The sequence below is a fragment of the Macaca thibetana genome, chromosome 13, assembly GCF_024542745.1.
Source record: "Macaca thibetana thibetana isolate TM-01 chromosome 13, ASM2454274v1, whole genome shotgun sequence".
Taxonomy (NCBI): Eukaryota; Metazoa; Chordata; class Mammalia; order Primates; family Cercopithecidae; genus Macaca; species Macaca thibetana.
In genome coordinates, this window is record NC_065590.1 from 79737355 (window position 1) to 79758346 (window position 20992).

The window sequence follows — 20992 nt, forward strand, 5'->3', positions numbered from 1 at the left end:
GAAGGAAGGAAGGAAGGAAGGAAGGAAGGAAGGAAGGAAGGAGAGAGAGAAAGAGAGAGAGAAAGAAAAGAAAAGAAAACGAAACGAAATGAAATGAAACTGGAAGGAGGTGGATTCCCTGTTCAGGGGCAGAGAAACTTCCTCTTCTTGTTATAAGAGCTCTAAGTCCAGGTAGGTCAGTGTTTCAGCTGTGTCTGGTCAAACCAGGAAACTTCCTGACAGACGTGGTTTGAATAACGAATAAGAGACCACACCTCTCCAGAGCAACCCTTCAGGGCCCTGATTCTGCCCGTGGAGGGTGGGCCGGTGGTGTATGAGAAAACGGAGAACCACAGATGCAAAATTGCTTGCTTTCTTGGGCCACACAGCAGAGCTAGACTGGCATCCAGAGTTCCCAAAGCCCACACAAAGCTCTAAATTGCAAAGAGTACACACACTGACTATTATTTCTGTAATTATTATCAGTACTTGTGCTGGATTATAATTCACTGGCAAGCAGGGACTATATGCATGTAAAGTTATCTGCAATGAATTCAGCATAGTAAATTTGCAAAAAATAAAAAATAAAAGGTGCTGTAAAAGCTTTTGAATAATGATGATGACTTTGGTATCAAGAATTAACATGTCCCAGCCAGGCACAATGGCTCATACCTGTAATCCCAGCACTTTGGGAGGTCGAGGCAGGCAGATCACTTGAGGTCAGGAGTTTGAGACCAGCCTGGCCAACATGAGGAAACCCTATCCCTACTAAAAATACAAAAGTTAGCTGGGCATGGTGGCACGCACCTGTAGTGCCAGCTACTTGAGGCACGAGAATCACTTGAACCCAAGAGGCGGAAGTTGCAGTGAGCCGAGATCGCGCCACTGCACTCCAACCTGGGCGACAGAGTGAGACTCTGTCTCAAATTAAAAAGAATTAACCTGTCCCAAAGGACAAATGAACATCTGTCAGGTGACTGGTGGCCTATCCCGCACTTTTTGCATATTCCTAGAGACAGCTGAGCCCAGTAAATCATTGCCTTAGGAATTCTGACTAGTGGCCTGGTAACCCATGACCTTGCCCAGCTGGCTTTGTGAAGGTCAGAGAGGTCTCCAAGCTTTCTACCCTCCAGCCTCGGGTTTTTTGATTCCTGGAATCCCTCTCCCTCTGAGCCCCTTACTGCAGATAGGACCTTCTCATTCCCCATACCTGGACAAAGTTTCCTTCATATTCAAAGAAAAGCAGTGGCCATGTGATGCTGATGATGGAGGGAAAGAGCTTCTTCAGAGGGATCTGGAGAGAGAGAAAGAGGAGCAGGAGAGCCATCTCCAGGAAGGCCTGGCCACAACTGCCACCTGGGTCCCCTCGTCACAGCTGGACTCTCACCGGCAAGGTCTCCCCCACGGTGCTGTGTGCCAGGGCCTGGATGTGGCTGGTTTTCTCTTTCACCTGCTCCACTATAGTCTGCACCTCCGTGAGGTTGTCTAGGAGAAGGGGAGGACATTAGAGTCGAAAGGCTGGCTATGCAGCTGTTCCTCCTGCTCCCCTGGCTGGGTCAGGATGTTCACCCATTCCCTCCCTCTAAGCAGGTACCCTAAGACTGAGAAAAATGACAGCTCCTCTGAGTCATTCTACTTCCCCACTCCCCAGCCCTCACCGCTCCCATCTTCCCTCTCACCATCCAGGGTGAAAATGAAGACCACAGTGTCAATTTCCGTGAGGGAGGGCAGGATGGAAGTCAAGAAGTCCTCCTGGGAGAAGGTGAACTGGGGACCCTGGGGCAGAAGAAGATGGGAGGGTCCCTCCTATGCAAACACCCTAAAACACAGACTTGAGGACTAAAGCGGGCCGTGGAGGAGATCTAACACTTTTGTCTACAGGTGAGAGAGCTGAGGTTCAAAAAGGTACAGTGTTTTGTCCAAGACGATGTAACAAGTCAGTGGACTAGTGCCAGGTTTGGGGACTGGATCTAGAGCCTTCCACACTGCCCATGCTGCGCCAGAGCCTCATGACTTCCGACCCATATTCTCTTCTCTGCACCACCTATTCCAATGAACTTCTCAACTAGCTTCACTTTCCCCTTTTCTTCCACCCTCAGCACACCAGTGTTCTCCCCAACTTCCCCAAGTCCTGTTCTTCTCCGACCTGGTTGGTGAGCTCAGCCTTCTGATTAAACATGTCACTGTGATCACCAATGAGAAAGCCACGGACATCTCGGAAATCTGGGAAGTTTAAGGACAAGGAGAGATGAGTGATTGGCTATATAGAAAAGGAAGGTTCTAGGCTTCAGGGTAAGAAAATGGGACTGGGAGGAAAAGTAGCAAGTGGGGCATCGAGTGAGGAGTAGCCCATGTGGGAGGCAATAGTTAAGCACAGGGGTGGGAGCTGAGAAGGAATCAAGGACTGAGTTGGGGTTCAAGGAAGAAGAATTTGACTGAAGTGCCTATTTAGACAGGGAAGGAGGGACACTGAGGAACACCCATGGGTTGGGAGTAGGACAGTGTCTGGACAGCAGCCCAATTGGTTGGGATCAGGAGGAAGCAGGAAGAACGTCTGGACTGGGGTCCCACCAGCGCCAAAGGTGTGGATGCACTCTACTCCATCCATGATGGCGATGATGCCCAGGGTCTGCCAGCCAACCAGGTACACATGGCCTTTCTTCTCCAGACTGAGAATGGGTCAGAGGTCAGGACATGAGAGATCACAGTGAAAAGAGGCCAGAGATGTCCACAGAAGAGCACAGGAGTCAACAAACCATGCAATCCCATCGCCCATACCATGCTAACAAGTCTCATAGAGTCTCCCTGCTCTCGGTAGTCTCCATCCAGGCCACATCCCCACCTCTAAACACATATCCACACACCTGGTGCTGACGCTTTTCATCAGGGTGGCAATCTTGGGGCTTTGGCTGTAGGTCACCTGATGAGCTCGCTCGAATGTCCGCAAGATTTCCAGGAGGCATCTGGGAGAAAAGCCACCAGCTCCCAAGAAGGGCCCAATGCCCCCTCAGAAAGCTTAGGTACCTCCCTGAGCGGGGAGGTGAAGGCACAGCTCCCTTAGAACTAAGTTCTGCTGGTCCCTGGAGAGGTGCAGAGAGTAGGCCCAGACTGCGTTCGGGAGGGGCAGCAAGGGCTTCAATGGGCAGAAAACAAAAGAGCAGAAAGAGGGAGGAGTGCATCAGGAAAGCACCTGGAGGAGCAGGATCTGAGAGCCACTGGGAAGGGGAGTGAGCAGCCTGGGAGTGAGGCTAGAGACCCTGGAGAGGGAGGCAAGCCCCGAGTAGGATAGCTCTACCTGCATGACCTGGACCACCCCCAAATCAAAGGACCCTAGGGAGCCAGGCCAACTTTGGAGGCCCCAGGCTGGCTCAGGGATTAGGTCTGGACCTGAGGAATCCAGGATCCACTGGAAACAATTCGGACTTTGTGACCATGTGGTGGGAACAACAGCATGTTCCAGCCAGCTCCCTTCCCAGGGGAGGCGTGGTGGGCTGCAGTCTTATTGCCACCAGACCAGTCCTGGGATCTAGACCTGCCAATCCCCATCCACACCATCTCATGCTTGCCTGACTCTGAGCTCTCTCTTGTCCAGATCCTCCCTACCTTTGAGATGCTGCAATGCCCTGGTCCACAGTCTTATGGGCTGCTAATAACAGGGTTTCCAGCAGGATCTTGGTGGCACTTCCACCTTTCATCCGGGAGGAGCCGCTGAGACCCTCGGGCTGAGGAGGTGAAGACACCCAGGAGGAATTGGGAGAGGATGAAGACCCCAGAGACCACTTGTTAGTAACCCCCGGGCATGCATGTGATAGCACTGGTGGCCCCCAGTGTGCTTGTGAGGAAGGGTGCTGGGGTGGGCTTGACCAAGAGGAAGATTAGAAAGAGGGGAAGGGCCTCCTCTGGTCACTCCTAGGTATATTCAGGACTTTCTGGAGAGGAAGTCACAGTGATTGGGTCTCTTGTCAGCTGGGTCAAGGGTTTTTCATAGAGTGCTTTTCTTTTCTTTCTTTCTTTCCTTTTTTTTTTTGAGATGGAGTCTCGCTCTGTCACCCTGTCACCCAGGCTGGAGTGCAGTGGCAGGATCTCAGCTCACTGCAAGCTCTGCCTCCTGGGTTCACACCATTCTCCTGCCTCAGCCTTCTCAATAGCTGGGACTACAGGCGCCTGCCACCACGCCCGGCTAATTTTTTGTATTTTTAGTAGAGACGGGGTTTCACCATGGTAGCCAGGATGGTCTCCATCTCCTGACCTCGTGATTCGCAATCCTCGGCCTCCCAAAGTGCTTTTATTTATTTATTTATTTATTTACTTATTTATTTATTTTTGAGATGGAGTCTCGCTCTGCCACCCAGGCTGGAGTGCAGTGGTGCAATCTTGGATCACTGCAACCTCTACCTCCCAAATTCAAGTGATTCACCTGCCTCAGCCTCCCAAGTAGCTGGGATTACAGGCACCTGCCACCATGCCTGGCTAATTTTTGTATTTTGTTTTTTTTTTTTTTTGAGACGGAGTCTCACTCTGTTGCCCAGGCTGGAGTGCAGTGGCATGATCTCGGCTCACTGCAAGCTCCGCCTCCCGCGTTCAAGCCATTCTCCTGCCTCAGCCTGCCGAGTAGCTGGGACTACAAGGCGCCCGCCACCACGTCCAGCTAATTTTTTGCATTTTTAATAGAGACGGGGTTTCACCATGTTTGCCAGGATGGTCTTGATCTCCTGACCTCGTGATCCGCCTGCCTCGGCCTCCCAAAGTGCTGGGATTACAGGCGTGAGCCACTGTGCCCGGCCTAATTTCTGTATTTTTAGCAGAGACGTGGTTTCACCATGTTAGCCAAGCCGGTCTTGAACTCCTGACCTCAAGTGATCTGCCCACCTTGGCCTCCCAAAGTGCTGAGATTACAAGCATGAGCCACCACACCCAGACCAGAGAGCACTTTTCTTTCCAAGAAATTTCTCCCCCACCTCCCCAACCTCCACCATTTTCTGTGGTAGTTTATCAATCCAAATACCACATGTCATATGCTTTTCAGAGACCAATGAAGCAGTGATTGCAGCAGTCCAGATGTGGAACACAGCATACCAGACAGACAAGGAGGCTACAGCAAACAGAATGATAACAGTAGTGGCTGAGGCTGGGTGCAGTGGCTCATGCCTATAATCCCAGGACTTTGGGAGGCTGAGGCGGGCACATCACCTGAGGTCAGGAGTTTGAGACCAGCCTGGCCAACAGGCTGTCTATTAAAAATACAAAAATTAGCCAGACATGGTGGCAGGTGCCTACAATCCCAGCTACTCCACAGGCTGAGGCAGGAGAATTGCTTGAACTAGGGAAGCAGAGGTTGCAGTGAGCCAAGATTGCGCCATTGCACTCCAGCCTGGGTGACAAGAGCAAGACTTCGTTTCAAAAAAAAAAAACAGTAGTGACTGAGAAAAGAAGATTGAAAGTCAACATTTGCATAGAGGAGGAAAGAAAGATGAGGATTTCGGAGGTGAAAGCTGTGGAATTCTTATGTCATGGGGAATTCTACCTTCCTATCTCACAAAAGGAAGATGGAGGAGAATGTCGCGGATGGTGTGCCCGTCACTGGTAGAAGGAGGCACCAGCTGGAATTTGGCTAAGGCCCTCATAAGGCCCAAGTAAGGAGAAATGGTGCTAGTGAAAGGTATCCGCAATCCAGATGAGAAAAAAGGAACAGGAGAAAACAGCTTTCAAGCTAAGAAGGGCCACCAAATTGTAGAGAGGATTTACAAAGGCAGAAGAATAAAACAAAACTGCACCCCATTTTTTAAAGCCCATATTTAAAATGTAAATATGTGAGAGAGACAGACTGAGACATAACAATGGCTATTCAACGCTGTCTATACATAGATGGCAAAGAGCTTCTTTAAACAGAAACTGTCCCAGACCACTGAAGTGTTTAAGGCTTACCAATTTGAGAGACAGGGTTGGAATGAAGATGAAATATCTTAAGGTGAAAACGTAAATGGGAAAATAGGATTTGGTTTATAACATTTTAGCTGACTCACAATGCCTCAGGAATTTAAACAAGATGTAACAGAACCTAAACTCAGAGGCCCCAAGGAAGTGGCAAGCAGTTCCCAGGTGTTGGGGGGGGGGTGGAGAACATAGAAAAAGGAGAGGCCCTACCCCGATGGCAGGATTGAGCACAAAAGCTTTCTGTTTCTCCTGCATTTTCTGCATCCGCTCTGCTACTTGTCGGAATGTTGAACTCCAGTCTTCAATGGGGTCATTTCTGAGATCCAGAGAGACATAAGGTGGGGAGATTGTCTATGAGGATCTCAAAGAAGGGTCTCAGCTGGGAGTCATGATCAAAGACTGCATCGGGATTGAGGTCAGAGGTCAACAACTTCATACAGACATATGCTTTGGAGCTTTTAGAGGCACTGTGTCCCTGAACCCCGAGGACAGGGGTTCATAAAACATTCAGCACCTCAAGCCCAGAGCAAAGTCAACACTCAAGTTTAAAGTCCCAGCCTGAGACCAAAACCGTCTTGTGTCCTGCTCCTTGCATAAGCTCCAATGCCATGGCTACACTCATCTCACCCTCTGCAGGTCCTTTAGGGAATGTCTGTCATTCAAATGTCAAAATTGCCACCTCATGTTCCATCTTAGGGTCCATCAGAAGCCCTTCCCATTCATGGGAATACATTCTGGAAATCCCTCCAAAGAGCGAACTCTCAGTACCAGAGGGAGGGATAACAGTGAAGGAACCAAGCTGCCAGGTAGCACCTCACAGTTGTCGAACATTCCTTGAGTAAATTAATTGGGAACAAATCAATGTGTTCATGAGACAAGAGAGCTACAGACTTGTTATCTGCTTAGTTACAAATCATGGAATCTCAAAGAATGACGATCTTCTTTAGTTGATTTTTAATGGCTTTGCTAGGGGATAATTTGTGAATCGCCCATTGTGGCAGGACCTCAAAGAGACAGTTACTTCTGTACATGGCACCCCTAATTTCGCCTTATCATCCCATCATGCAAAGGTTCCCTCCCTTCTTGAACTATTTTTGTATTTTTTTCTTCTGTATTACTTCTAGGGCAGACAAGTTTCACATATTTCATGCCCGTTGTATAAAATGTCTCCTGTCATTTTTCCTCAAACTATTTCTGAAACTTCTAGAGTCCTAAGAAAGAGGAGACTAAAGCAGAGAGGGTTCATATTGTACGGTTTAACGTCGAGTTTCCTAAACACAACTGGGCATCCAAATCATCTGGGGAGTTTTATTTTTTGATAACTACCCATTTCTGGGTACCACATCCACCCTAAAATTCAGATTCAGTAGTTCGGGAGTGGAGCCCAAAAATCTGTATTTTAAAAAAGCTTCCCAGATGACTCTGAAAATCAGCCAAGTTTGGGAGCCACTGATTTAAGGAACAACTGGAAGATCTCCACGCCTACGTTGTTTGAAATTCTTCATTTCACTTAGTCATAGGGCCTGAAATTAGCATCCACTGCAGCAGATACATTTTTGGTGAAGGAGAGCCCTCCATGAAAAGGATCAGGGTTAGGAGTATTTCAGATTCATCTACACCTTTGCATAAATTATACTACAGCCTAGAATCTAGGAGGTGAAAAAGCACCTTGGAAAAACCCATTTGTCCCCCTTCCCAAGACCACCGCTAAATACAAAAAGCTGCTCTAAAATAATCAACAAGCCTTTGCCGCATCCCTCTGGTGTCAGGAAACCCTCAGCTTTGTCAGGTGGCCCACTCCAATGGTTTATTTAGCAGAGTTCCCCAAACCTGGCTGTGCATCAGAATCTCCAGGGTTGCTTTCAAAAAATAGATATTCCAGGGCCTTACTCCAAACCTACAAAATCAGACCTCTTACACAAGGAACTAAGAATCTTCTTTACTTTTTTGTAACATTCCCCAGGCAGCTCATGCACAGAACCACATCTGAGCACTACTGGTTTAATATGTTGACTTATTCTGAGATCAGAGTGACCACTGACATAGAGAATAAGAGGGAGGTGATTTGGTAATGAGGGGCTCTCAGGAAAGGGAAAAGGGTGAGAGATCTGAGGAGCCTCAGGGGAGGAAAGGGGTGCCTGGAATGATGAGAGAGAATGGGCACTAAATAAAGGAACTGGACAAAGAGGAGTAGCAGGCCTTCTGGCACCCACTGCTACTACTTTGAAAAGGTGCTTGGGGCTCATCCCTCTATGAAAGCAAAGATATTTGTGGTATGCATCTTCCTGACCCCATTTTATCCTCCATTTTATCCCTTGTTTTTCTTGCCTCTTCAATCTCTGTTTCGAATGTATGCTATCTTGTATTTTATGCATCCTTTATAAGCTGCCTTTAATGCTTTGCGAAACAAGGAGAGAATAATTCAACCAACCAACAAACAAAAAAACCTTATAAGCTTAGGGGCACCCCATATTTACTTTCATATTCTGAGATTTGGCGAACAAGACTATCTGTTCTCTCCCTTGTGGTTATACTATAGACTTTGACATGTTCCCTTCCAGCCTGCCCCAGGACTGCCCAGTCATTCCAGAAGGCTCACCTGGCCATGCTCACTGGATTGAAGCCAACCAAGACTGGCAAGAAGACAGCTGTGTTGTTCATGCAGTAGTCCATCTGGCCTGCCACAAAGGGAGCCTGATGGTGAAGAGAGAGAAGGGCATGATGAGGGGGTCATTACTCTGACTGGTGCCCGAGGCTCAAGTGCATCAGAATCCTTCAGAATGCTTGTTCAAAATGCAGATTCCTAGGTATAGTTACAATCTACTGGATCCACATTTGAAGGGGGAGCACATTTTTCACAAGTACCTCAAGGGCACTACATTTTTAACAAGTTCCCCAAGGAAATCTTCTGCATGGTAAAGTTGGAATACTATTGAACTAAATCATAAGCTCTTTGAAGTCAATATCCTCTTCTCTTTGTGTGCTTCCTTCCATATATAACACTGGTGGGATCTGGTTTCTGCTCAGTGAATTCTTAGAGCCAGAGAGCTGCAGAATTGAGAGGAAACTTGGAGTTATCTGGTTCAGTGCTTCTCAAACTACCTGGAAATCTTGTTAAAATGCTCAGTAGGTCTGGAGTAGGGCCTGAGATTTTGTGTTTCTAACAAGTCCCAGGTGACACTGATGTTGCTGGTGCAGGCACCATATTTTAAGTAGCAAGGGATTAGTCCAGGGGCCATATTTTTCCGTAAAAGGCCAGATAGTAAATACTTTAGGGTTTGTGGGCCCTATGGTCTCTGTTCAACTGCTCAACCCTATGGCTATAGCATGAAAGAGGCCCTGGGCCATATGTAAACAAAAATGGCTGTGTTCCAATAAAACTTTATTTTAGGGGCTGGACATGGTGACTCACACCTGTAATCCTAGCACTTTGGGAAGCCAAGGTGGGCAGATCACTTGAGGTCAGGAGTTCAAGACTAGCCTGGCCAACATGGTGAAACCCTGTCTCTACTAAAAATACAAAATTAGCGGGGCATCATGTCATGTGCCACTTACTGGGGAGACTGAGGTAGGAGAATCGCTTGAACCTGGGAGGAGGAGGCTGCAGTGAGCCGAGATTATGCCACCGCACTCCAGCCTGGGAGACAGAGGGAGACTCCGCCTCAAAAAACAACAACAACAAAAACAAAACAAAACAAAACTAATCTTTATTTTAGGGCCCAGTGGTTGGCTCATGCCTGTAATCCCAGCACTTTGAGAGGCCGAGTGAGGCGAGTGGATCACCTGGTGTCAGGAGTTTGAGACCAGCCTGGCCAACATGGTGAAACCCTGTCTCTGCTACAAATGCAAAAATTAGGCAGACATGGTGGTGGGCACTTGTAATCCCAGCTTTTCGGGAGGCTGAGCCAGGAGAATTGCTTGAACCCAGGAGGCAGAAGTTACAGTGAGCCGAAATCATGCCATTGCACTCCAGCCTGGGTGACAGAGAGAGACTCCATCTCAAAAACAAACAAACAAACAAACAAATAAACTTTAAAAACAGGCAGCTGGCTGCATTGGCCAGCCAGTATAGTTTGCTCAGCCCTGGACTAGTCCACCTATCTTGGTTGCTGATTGATTGATACACAGTTATTCTGAAATAGAATCCCTTCCCCATCTTCCCACACTCACATGACTCGATCCAAGTTAGTGAAACTAAAACCAAAATTCCTTGAGCAAACTTCCTGCTTTCTAGCACCCATCTCATTGATCTATCTTCCATGCTATTCCATTCCCACTCACTTCCTCTCTCTAAAATTGATCTGCTCAACCCATCTTTCTACTCACAGAGAGTCCCACAGAAATGCCGATAACAATCACCCTCTTCTTCCCAGCAGCCACCTAGGAGACGAGGATGGACAAGGCAGTGTAACTGGGAGGATTCCAGGGCACAAACCTACTGTGTGAGGATATCAGGGCCAGGAACAGGGGAGGGAGGAAATAGGCTTTGGCTGAATGCTGGGGCTTTTATGTCCCCATGAGAAGATAGAGGTCTCTGGTCAATATCAGTGAAAAGCACAGACCTTCTTCAGTTCCTCAATCCCGTGTAAGGCACTATCTTCTGTCCCCTCCCTAGAGGCCACCACAGACCTAAGAAGATAGACTTAAGGTCAGTGGCACTGGTTGGGAAGCAGAAGCCTATGGTTTATTAGGGCAGGCTACATTAAGAGATGGGAATAAAGGGAAAACTATCATTGAATGAGCACCCACAGTTTGTTGGGCACCATGATAGACACTCTGCAGAGTTGAAAAACCCAAATACCTACAACAGCCAGTCAGGCAACATGAGTATGTGAAGTGGGCCAAGTGTGAGGGAATAAGGAATGGTGGGGACTAAGGCAAGCTGGACACAATCTCTGTCTAAAGGCATTCAAACTCAGTTTCTAAGAAATACTATTTAGGTCAAACAAAATATTCATAGGCTAACTTGACTTACCTGTCACCCCCTGCAATGAGGTAGGTGTAAAGAGATTTCTGTCCCAGACCTTTCATCAGCTGATTAAAGGACACCTGTAAGGGGGAGAGGATGTAAAGAGGTAATGACAGAGAAGAAACAATTATCGTGAATTTTCAACTCCTAGAGGGCACAGACTACGTAATGATTCTCTTAGACCAGTGCTTAACCCAGTCCTAGATGGAATCTGGCACTTAAAGCTGCTACTTGGAGATGATTACTTGGTGGTGCATGGGATGTAGAGACATTGACAACATACTAGCAGGACTCAGATGGGCCCAGAAGAAATGGGACTTCATGGTGCCATCTAGCTTTTGGAAGAGAGAGAGAGCCAGGCTTGGAGTCCAAGTCTAGTGAGGGGCCACCTGGGAGCTTAGTTATGATGATCTTTATGCTTCTGAGGGTCACCTCCAGAAGTGGAGGGGGAAGAAAACTGGGGACCAGGGTGCTCACCGACATGAGGAATGCCATCCGGCCAGAGGTACCCCCTCCACTCAGCACAACCAGCCCCCCATCTGGCTCCTAAAGAAGGAAAGAGGCATATATCACCAGGGCCTGGCTCAGGTTGGAGGAAGAATATTCTTTTTTTTGTCAGTAATGCAAGAGGAATTGGAAAGACTCCTTATCCCTCCTCTCATCACAAAACTGAACAAATACATGCAGTGTAATGTAGCAAAAAGAACACTGGATTAGAGAAACCAGTTTCACTCCCACGTCTTGCTCCACTAGTTGTTCAAATCCTTACTTATTCCAGAAAGAACCGAAAGCAGCTTTGTCATCTAAATAAAAGTAAATAACAAAAGCAGCATTATCCAGCAATTATTAGCTGAGTGTGTTTGAGCAAGCTACAGTGATCATCCTTTCTAAATCTTTGTTTTTCCATCTGACAAAAACAAACAGAAGTCATATCAACTTCACAGGCTTTTGTGAGGGTAACAGGTGTGAAAGTAGACTGTCAATTATAAAGTATTAAGCAGATGAGTAATTATTATTTATTCATAAGATGAAAATAAGCATCCAAAAGGGAGGATTTCCAAAAGGGAGAAAGGAGAATGAGATCTATCAAAGTGAGAAATAGAGACAATAAAAAAAGAAAGACGGAAACAGGAAAGTTTAGGCAGGGAACAGAAGGAAGGGTTAGTACCTTCAGCACTTCCTGAACTTTCCCAGCCACCTGAACCATGGTGGTCAGAATGGATTCGCTGTAGAGTCTCTGTAGGGAACAGGCAGGAATGAGAAGCCAAGAAAAGGAGGAAGATGGATGGCGGAGGGGGACTCAGGGTTTCTGATATTAGGAGCCATGGTCAGGGAGAGCAGAGGTGGGGTTGGAGTTGGCATGTTTATGTGCAGGGTCCAGGTTTTGGGTCTTGGTTACCTGGTATGTGGGCAGGGCTTGCCCCTCCTCCTGGAAGATCTCAGCATCACATTGTCCCAGCAGTCGAACAATTTCCTCAGCATCTGCTTTGTCTAGGTCCTGGGTCAGTGGGTTCGACTTCTCTGTGATTGGCACAGCTGCCTCATACCCAGATAACTAGAAGGAAGAGGGGACAAGGATGGAGCAGGAAGCCAAAGCTTCATTCACACCTGCTAAGCTGGAGGTGGGGGTGGCAGGAGGCACAGAGTTGGGACTCACACACACCACACTAGAAACTCAGCTTGCACTTGGTACTCTGGGCATATTAGGGAAAGAACATCAGGAAAGAAGAAGAGGTGAGCAGAAACCAGGGTGGAGGGAAGACTGGATGAAAAATAATTCTAGGAATCAGCACAGAAAGCCAACATGAAGAAGGGGTCTCACCTCCCACTTGCCAGGCTCTGGGGTCTCAATGACATGTTGAAACCGTTTTGTGCCTGGCATGGTCCCGTGCTGTGGACACACTGTTCCACCTGCCTCTTCAGCCACACAAACCCCTCCGGTCACAATGACTCTGCTTCTAGTTGGCAGGGCCTTATCTGAGCCACAGTGATGATTAACTCAAGCACCCTAGGCTCTCAGAGCACCACCCCCTGTACCACCGCCTGCACCACCCTTTCCTGGTCACTAGGCCCCCAGCCCTCTGGTAACCCCAGGGAAACTCCTGGGGTTCCTCTTTGCATGCATCCTGACTCGCCAAGTCTCTGCTTTGGCCCTTGAAGATGAAGACCTGAGGCTCAGGACTTTTGCCCTACAGGGACAATGCCCTCTTCTCCGGAGGATCTGGAGCCTGGGAGTGCAGGACAACACCCATGGCAGTGAGAATCCCTGGGCAAGTGTCCTCCGAGGCCAGAGATCAGGGTCGCCAGGTCAGCAGAAGTCAGAGGACCCGGCCCATGGCTTGATCACATGCTTAGCACGCACAGTCCCGCTGGTCCCATTTTATCCTCTCCTCTCAGAAAGGAAGGTAGCAGAAGCTTCCGAGCCCCAAGTGTGCACACACTTTACTGGATATTACAGCGGGAAAAATCTCACAGAAACAGAAATACTGCATTGAGAATTAGAAACCAAAGGATCTGCCCTAAATACAATGTTAGCCAACATTTATTTACACTGAACAACATACTTTTCACAGACAGTATTTCACTGGATACACCAACACTAACATGTTGGTCAATACTGACACCCTCATTTTTCAGGTGATGAAACAGGCTCAGAGTAGTTGAGCTGGTTGCTTAAGATCACACAACTGGACAAATTGGGACTCATACACAGGTTCTCAATTCAGATTTCAGACTCAACCAAAGCATGAAATAATGTAAGGGCTTACATGTTATTGAACAAAGAAGTAACTAACAGATTGGTGGAAATTAATCATCATCATCCAGTCACATAGTGTTGTGAGATTTATAAAGATCCTTCCCCCACATTGTCTCATTTGAGCCTCACAACAACCCTGTGAGATTTCACACGCTTTGCTTTACAGGTGGGAAACCTGAGGCACAAATAAACCAGTTTCTCCAAAATCACACCATAAGTGGCAGAGCTTTAGAAAAACAAAAAAAGAAAAGAAAGGAACAGTAATTCTTTTTAAAAAGCCGGGGTCTTTGCGCTTTGATTCTCCCTAGAAGCCCAACACTCTTAACAATCGCTGTATCTCCAGGTTTTAACATAATGCCAGACACATAGGAGATGTTCAATAAATATTTGCTGAATAAATGAAAGAATGAATGAGAAAGTGAACGGAATTAAATCAGGTTATGAATGGGAAAGAGACTTAAATGCTGACGCAGTCTACAAGTAAGGGATCGTTAAAGCAATTATTATCTCCCTCCCTGTCTCCCCTCTCCTCTTAGCCCCTCGGGCACTGGAGGTGGAATTCCTCCTCTCAACTTGGCTCGTCCACGCGGGGAGGAAGGGGATCTCCCAGGTGCCGGAGACCCTAGCACCTGCGCCTCCCCGCACGCCCCCACCGGCTCGTCCGCTTGAGCTGGGAGAGAGAAGGGATAAGGGATGGGGGCCCCGGAGGCGCCATTGGGAGGGTCATGGGAGGAGCCCCGAGAGGACTGGGGGTGAGGGGGCGGGAGGGGAATGACGGCGGCGAGAACCCCAGCTGGGCGGGGCGGGCCCGCGCGTCCCGGCCGGGCTGCGGCGGAGCGAGCGGGGCCAGCGCTGCAGAAGGCGGCGGCTGGCTCTCCGGGACGGTCACATCCCGCTGCAGGGGCGGGCGGAGGCCGCCGCACTGCCTCCCGCACCGGGGACCCAGGCCAGCGTCCGGGCAACGCCCCCTGCTCCCGGACAGACTCCGCGGCCCGCCCGAGCCCTGGGGGTTCCGCAGACCCGCGCCCGCTCGGCCCGCAGCTCGGCCCCGCGCTACCCGCCTCGCCGGGCCCGCGCCGGGATGGGGTAGGGGCAGCGCCACCGAGTCGGGCGATGGGCCGCCCTCTGGGCACCGAGCAGCCCCCGGAGGCCTGACCAACCGCGAGGACCGGCGGAGGTGGGTGTGGGCAGGGTTGACCGCACTCTGGGGGCGCCTGGGCAATGCGGGGGTGGGAGGGCGCGGAGAAAATAGGGTTGTTGTGAGCTGTGAGGAGCCTAGGAGAGCTGCTGCCTGACCGCCCCCCCCCCGCCGTGCGTTGTGGGCAGTCCTTGACCCCCCACAACTCCTGCCACCTCCAGGAGCCCCGCCTGGATGTCAAGCGGATGCCACAGTGCCCCCCCCAGCGGACTCGGTGGGGACATGGCTTCGCTGATGCCCCTTTCCCCATATCTAAGCCCCACGGTCCTCCTGCTGGTCAGCTGTGACCTGGGCTTCCTGCGAGCAGGTAAGTAAAGGGGAACGGGGCTGAGGGTCAACCAGAGCTAGTCAGTGGGTGAAACCTGTTAACACCCTGGCTCCCACAGACCGGCCTCCCTCTCCTGTGAATGTGACGGTCACTCACCTCAGAGCCAACTCGGCCACTGTGTCCTGGGACGTCCCAGAAGGCAACATCGTCATTGGCTACTCCATTTCCCAGCAAGTATGAATCACCCTTCTGCTCCCCCAACCTGTGTCCTTAGATTTCTTCACTTAGGTGGGGGGATCTGGAAGCTGCCGTATCCTGGCTCAGGCTGCCCTTTTCACGCTACTCCCCCGGAGTGCTTGGATGTTGAAGAGTCTCTGGTTGAGCCTTGTAGCCTGGCACTGGGGTGAGGCTGTCCTCCTCTCCCCTCATCTCCCTGCAGCGGCAGAATGGCCCCGGGCAGCGTGTGATTCGGGAGGTGAACACCACCACCCGGGCCTGTGCCCTCTGGGGCCTGGCTGAAGACAGTGACTACACAGTGCAGGTCAGGAGCATCGGCCTTCGGGGAGAGAGCCCCCCAGGGCCCCGGGTGCACTTCCGAACTCTCAAGGGTTCTGACCGGCTACCTTCAAACAGCTCAAGCCCAGGTGAGGGTCTGTGCTATTGGATTCTCTGGCTGCTCACCTGGCTTGCAGCCTCTTACTTACTTCTCTAAGACAAGCAACAGACTAGCTGAGTTGAATAGGATGATTTAATTCATTGTACTGCCAGGAAAGGAAGGAAAAGCAGGTGGGAAGGGGACTGGGTATAGACAGGCTGGTATTGAGTTTTTCGGGGGAAGGGCTTTTAAGCTTCCTGTTACCCAACTTCACATCAGCTGCAGCCTGCATGAGTGCGTAATAAACCTGCAGCCATCCTGCTTTTTGGTCGCTAACCACCTGTCCACCAATGGCTTCCTCCCAGGGAGGGGCTACCCTACACTCCAAGGGCAATATTATGATGCGTCTACCCTCTCTAATCCCCAGCATCTCCATCCTGCATATGTCTACATAGATAGCTATTCCCCAGTAACCCGGAGTCTGCCTTCTTCTTTCTCAGGTGACATCACAGTGGAGGGTCTGGATGGAGAGCGGCCACTGCAGACTGGGGAAGTGGTCATCATTGTGGTGGTGTTGCTCATGTGGGCTGGTGAGTAAGCAGCTAGACAGGGGACTAGGGACTCAGTAAAGGTGTGAGGTGGCAAAGGTTGTCAGGAGAAAAAGAAGTGAGAGATGGGCCAGTCGCAGTGGCTCACACCTATAATCCCAGCACTTTGGGAGACCAAGGCAGGCAGATCACCTGAGGTCAGGAGTTCAAGACCAGCCTGGCCAACATAGTGAAACCTGTCTCTACTAAAAATACAAAAATTAGCGGAGTGTGTTGGAGGGTGCCTGTAATCCCAGCTACTCGGGAGGCTGAGGCAGAAGAATCGCTTGAACTCAGGAGGTGGAAGTTGCAGTGAGTGAGCCAAGATTGTGCCACTGCACTCCAGCCTGGGTGACAGAGCGAGACTCTGTCTCAAAAAAAAAAAAAAAAAAAAAAAAAGAAGCGAGAGAAATGAGAAATGGAGTGAGGAGATAATTAGTTGAGGAGGGATGATTTGAACTTTGAAGAGAGGGAGAGGAGGCCGTTGAGAGCCCGGAGAGGAGGACTGCATGGGCACCAGGAGTTCAGGATGTTCTTCATGGATTTTCTAGAAGCTATGTGGGTATCTCCCTGTGAGGAGGGAGGTGGAGATGAAGGCTCAGACTGTATTGTGTTTCAGCTGTAATTGGGCTGTTCTGCCGTCAGTATGACATCATCAAGGACAATGACTCCAACAACAATCCCAAGGAGAAGGGAAAGGGGCCGGAACAGAGTCCTCAGGGAAGGCCAGTGGGGACAAGACAGGTGATGTGGGGGCCAGTGAGGGCGGAAAGGGTGATTCTGCCCCTGAGGGGCAGCCAGGGAAAGGAAGAAGGCCAAAGAGGGGCAGAAAAAGATGGAAAATGGAAGACCTGAGATTGGGGAGGCTGGAGAGAAAGGGTGGCACCTATTACCTTCCTGAAATTGAGACACAGGCCATTTTCTTTCACAGAAAAAATCACCATCTATCAACACCATCGACGTTTGAGTGAAGAAACACACCCAGAAGAGAGATGCACTAACAACTGGGGAAGGGGATGGGGTCAGGGAGAGCCCAAGATGGTGATCTGCCTGAGACTCCCAGAGGGTAATGACACTCCCACAATCTCAGGCCTGGTACCCATCCTCTTTCCACTGTGAGCAGAGCCAGAAGGTAGGTCTGTTAAGAGTCTGTGCCCCTGGACCTGGGGAGTGGATATCAGATGGGATATCTCCTTCCATCCCCCGGTCCAGGGGAGAGTCACTTGTTGTACCCTACTCCATTAGGTCCCAAATGGGGGCCCCATTTCACCTGTATCAGGACTCTCAGCATCCCCAGCTGCCCCCACATCTTGCCTCTGGGCCTCAGAGAGGGACTGGTCGCATTTTCTGTGGGTACTCCTCTTACCCCAACAAATAAAAGGAATTGTCTGAGCCTAGAGGCAGATGCTGCACTGCACTACTCCAATGTCTTCCATGGAGCCTCAGGTGCTCCCCCTCTCACCTGGCAGCCCCTTCAGCTGCTAGTGATCTCACTCCTTGGACATTTTTCCAATAAACGTTCTTGGACAAACTGGAGCTGACTGTATAGTATGCTGAAAACATTTCTTCACCTTGTCTCTCTCCCGACCCTCCAAGGGCCCCTTACACCACCACCTACTTGACAGGAGCATTGCAAGGTGTGATAATACCCCACCCTAGGATAGGGCCAGGAAGAAGAGGTGTAGGAAACTAGAACCCCAGATTATTTTGCTTTGTTGGGTGAGAAGGGGAAAAAAGAGAAGAGAAAGATATAAGTTCCTGTACCACTGAAAACAAAGGCATATCATATGAAAGAGCACCAGCCTTTTTATCTTCACTGCTTGCATTGACAGCACAGCTCCTCAGCACTTATTCTTCTGACTCCTCCATCAACCCTGGGCTAATGGTCAGAAAAGGACTAAGCAGTGTCTTGGGGACTAATGAAAGGACAGCTACACTCATGGATTCCTTGGCGCCACATGCTCCTATCCTATGTGTTCCTGTGTCTGTTCTTCCCTCCTTTGTGTTCATCTCTGTCTCTGTTTAGTCAAAGTCAATAATAACTGTAAATCATAAATGAGTTTATATTCATGCTCTGCCACCATATCCAGAGGAGGATCCTGAAAATAAAACTGAGGGGTTGGGACTCCCCTGCCAAAAGAATTATCATTTGAGCTCTGAGGCCTACTTGTTTCCTGTGAAAATAGGGGCTGTCCTCTGCTCTTTCCTATTTTCTAAGGGTTGGTTGGTAGCCATGAGACAAACACCTGTTGACATTTGCAACCACTGTTGGGGAAGGCTTCTGGACCCACAGTCTGTCTGGAGAGCATATGCTACACTTTCTGGAGAGTTACAGATCTTCCCAACTTTGGATCATTTCAGAGCAGGTTTATGAATAACTCCTTTCTGCATTTCAATCTCTCTGGTATGTTAGAAGATAGGCCAAAAAGTCTGAAAGGGACTCCAATCCAAACAAAGACCAACAGGTCAGTCCCTCTTCTACTTAACCAACTTCTAACCCCAGGTATCACAAGACAACCTGTCGGGTGAGCCAAGTCAGGTCTGCCCTCAAAACTGAACCATAGGCCGGGAACCATGGTTTACGCCTGTAATCCCAGCATTTTGGGAGGCTGAGGCAGGTGAATCACATGAGGTTGGGAGCTCAAGACCAGCCTGACCAACATGGAGAAACCCAGTCTCTACTAAAATACAAAATTAGTCGGGCATGGTGGCGCATGCCTGTAATCTCAGCTACTTGGGAGGCTGAGGCAGGAAAATTGCTTGAACCTGGGAGGCAGAGGTTGCAGTGAGTCAAGATCGCGCTATTGCACTCCAGCCTGGGCAACAAGAGCGAAATTCACTCTCAAAACAACTACAACAACAACAAACTGAACCATAAAAGCATTCCAATATAAACAGCAGTCTTTAACTCACCATTACCTGATTTGGAAGTAGGGTACCTTACGTTTCTTTGGCAGCTGGTTCCAAAAACACTCATCTCTCAGATTCTGAGAATAAATGTCATTTATTGGAATGGGAGTGTCACAGATTATAGTATCGTGGCATGCAGAGAGCGAGCTTGGAGTTGAGAAGGAACATAAAAGCTGTTTAAAGCTACTAACTCTGGGTTGAATCCCAGTTCCAAGTCCTTCGCTGGCTGTGTTAGTTTGAGCAAGTGCCTTGAGTCTCCTGTTATGTAAAATGAGACTAATAATAACGCTATCCTCTTCAAAAGGCGGTTTTGGGATTAAATGACATAAATACACGTACAATACTTTACACAGTATCTGGCAGACACACAGTATTCATCGTTAGCTATCGTTATCAGCCTTGCGATTCCGTGCAAGTCATGTAACCTATTTGGGTACAATTCCGCCAACTGCAAAAGGCCTATCATGGCAACCGCCCTGCTTCCCTCCAGGGTTGTGAGGATTAAAAGAGAGTGCACTCAGCAACAGCCAGGTACATCAAAGAGCGAGACGGACCGCTATGACGTAGGACCCAGGGCTGGCCGAAGACTTGTGGGCGGGGCTTGGTCTCGAGTTTGCATGCGGCGACGGGATTGGTCAAGGGGAGCATTCATCAAGCCCTCTCAAGGGCCCGCCCTAGATCTCACCGCGCTTGCGCACGTTCTGTTTGCTTCGCCGCAAAGCTACGTGTGACCTTGCGACGCGTGTTGCGCTCCGGTCGCATAAGCGTCAGCGGCTGTCGCTGCGACTGCGTGGCGGGTTGTCCAGGTAACCACGGGAGTTGTCGCTGTCTGGTAGCATCTGAGAGACAAGTGTGCGTCATGCAGTTGAAGCACCTGAGGACCCTGCTGAGCCCTCAGGTGAGGAGTTGCGTGCCAGTCCCTCCCCCTTCCGCTTTATGTTCCAAGAAAAGTGGGGGAACTGAAGTTTAATGATATTGAGCTCCTACTGTGTGCAGAAGGCTATAAAGGATATAGCGATGATCTGGACCCTGTCCTGTCGATACAGTGTTCAGGAGGCGAGATGCAGCGCTAAGGACTTGCAGCTTTCCTTACATTTCATTCACATCAGTTGTGTACAGGCCCCGTGCTGGGACTCGAAGGATACCCAAACCACCCGACTTATTCCCCTGCCTTCAGGAGGCTCGTATTAGAGGGAGAGGTGCACATGTAAGCAGCGAGTATGAATCTGCCCATAATTAAATAAACGCCTTAGGTGCAAGCCCTGAAGGGGGAGTGCAAAGACCGAACCGTGTATTCTGATTCAGGAGAGGCTGGGCACCAGGTGAGGAGCCCTGAAACATGGTGAAGAAAGGGTGGACTTTGGAGTTAGCACAGCAGAATTTAAGTCCTAGCTCCACCACTTCTTTCTTACTTTCTTTCTAAAATTTCTTACCTTGCCCTTATTTCAGATCCACCACTATTTATTTATTTAACTATTTGAGTCAGAGTCTTGCTCTGTCGCCCAGGCTGGAGTGCAGTGGCGTGATCTCACTGCAACCTCCGCCTCCCGGGTTCAAGCGATTTTCCTGCCATAGCCTCCCAAGTAGCACCCCCGGTTAATTTTCGTTTGTTTGTTTGCTTGCTTTTGTTTTTGTTTTTTGTGGAGATGAGGTTTCCCCATGTTGACCAGGCTGGCCACCACTACTTTAAACAAATGAGCTGATATCTCTAACTTTAGCCTTTATCATACAGTGTCTCGGAGCACTCACAGACTTCTTCATTTGAAAAACATGAGTACTAAAGGCAACTTTGGG

General features: G+C 49.3%; 3 protein-coding genes and 1 long non-coding RNA gene across 6 annotated transcripts in view; 3 read left to right on the forward strand and 1 right to left on the reverse strand.

Moving 5' to 3' along the window:
* The window catches only part of LOC126933850 (uncharacterized), an 18902-nt gene extending 16783 nt beyond the window's left edge, over positions 1–2119 (forward strand). Inside the window, exon 3 of the long non-coding RNA XR_007718744.1 lies at positions 1666–2119. This is a non-coding gene — a long non-coding RNA (uncharacterized LOC126933850). The remainder of the gene's footprint in view (positions 1–1665) is intronic.
* GCKR (glucokinase regulator) overlaps positions 1–13150 on the reverse strand; it is a 27130-nt gene extending 13980 nt beyond the window's left edge. Inside the window, exons 1-16 of the mRNA XM_050753989.1 lie at positions 12705–13150; positions 12282–12437; positions 12051–12119; positions 11360–11428; positions 10889–10962; positions 10476–10542; positions 10240–10293; positions 8513–8607; positions 6124–6229; positions 3583–3701; positions 2844–2942; positions 2551–2648; positions 2126–2202; positions 1659–1755; positions 1367–1464; positions 1190–1273 (exon numbers count right to left, since the gene is read on the reverse strand). Coding sequence (XP_050609946.1) covers positions 1190–1273; positions 1367–1464; positions 1659–1755; positions 2126–2202; positions 2551–2648; positions 2844–2942; positions 3583–3701; positions 6124–6229; positions 8513–8607; positions 10240–10293; positions 10476–10542; positions 10889–10962; positions 11360–11428; positions 12051–12119; positions 12282–12437; positions 12705–12764 — 1422 coding nt within the window. The 5' untranslated portion in view covers positions 12765–13150. The remainder of the gene's footprint in view (positions 1–1189; positions 1274–1366; positions 1465–1658; positions 1756–2125; positions 2203–2550; positions 2649–2843; positions 2943–3582; positions 3702–6123; positions 6230–8512; positions 8608–10239; positions 10294–10475; positions 10543–10888; positions 10963–11359; positions 11429–12050; positions 12120–12281; positions 12438–12704) is intronic.
* A 1286-nt stretch (positions 13151–14436) lies between these two features.
* On the forward strand, positions 14437–17824 carry FNDC4 (fibronectin type III domain containing 4). Of its 2 annotated transcripts, XM_050754025.1 has the most exons (7): positions 14437–14817; positions 15000–15145; positions 15225–15340; positions 15546–15750; positions 16202–16291; positions 16908–17032; positions 17220–17824. In XM_050754025.1, the coding sequence occupies exons 2-7, from the start codon at positions 15013–15015 to the stop codon at positions 17253–17255; spliced, it is 705 nt and encodes a 234-aa protein (XP_050609982.1). In that variant the 5' UTR covers positions 14437–14817; positions 15000–15012; the 3' UTR covers positions 17256–17824. The 2 variants fall into 2 exon arrangements, with proteins under 2 accessions (XP_050609982.1, XP_050609980.1); XM_050754023.1 differs by lacking the exon at positions 16908–17032.
* A 2081-nt stretch (positions 17825–19905) lies between these two features.
* The window catches only part of IFT172 (intraflagellar transport 172), a 44827-nt gene continuing 43740 nt past the window's right edge, over positions 19906–20992 (forward strand). Inside the window, exon 1 of one of the 2 annotated variants that reach the window (XM_050753246.1) lies at positions 19906–20096. In XM_050753246.1, coding sequence (XP_050609203.1) covers positions 20058–20096 — 39 coding nt within the window. In that variant the 5' untranslated portion in view covers positions 19906–20057. The remainder of the gene's footprint in view (positions 20097–20992) is intronic. The other variant, XM_050753247.1, reaches the window with a different exon arrangement.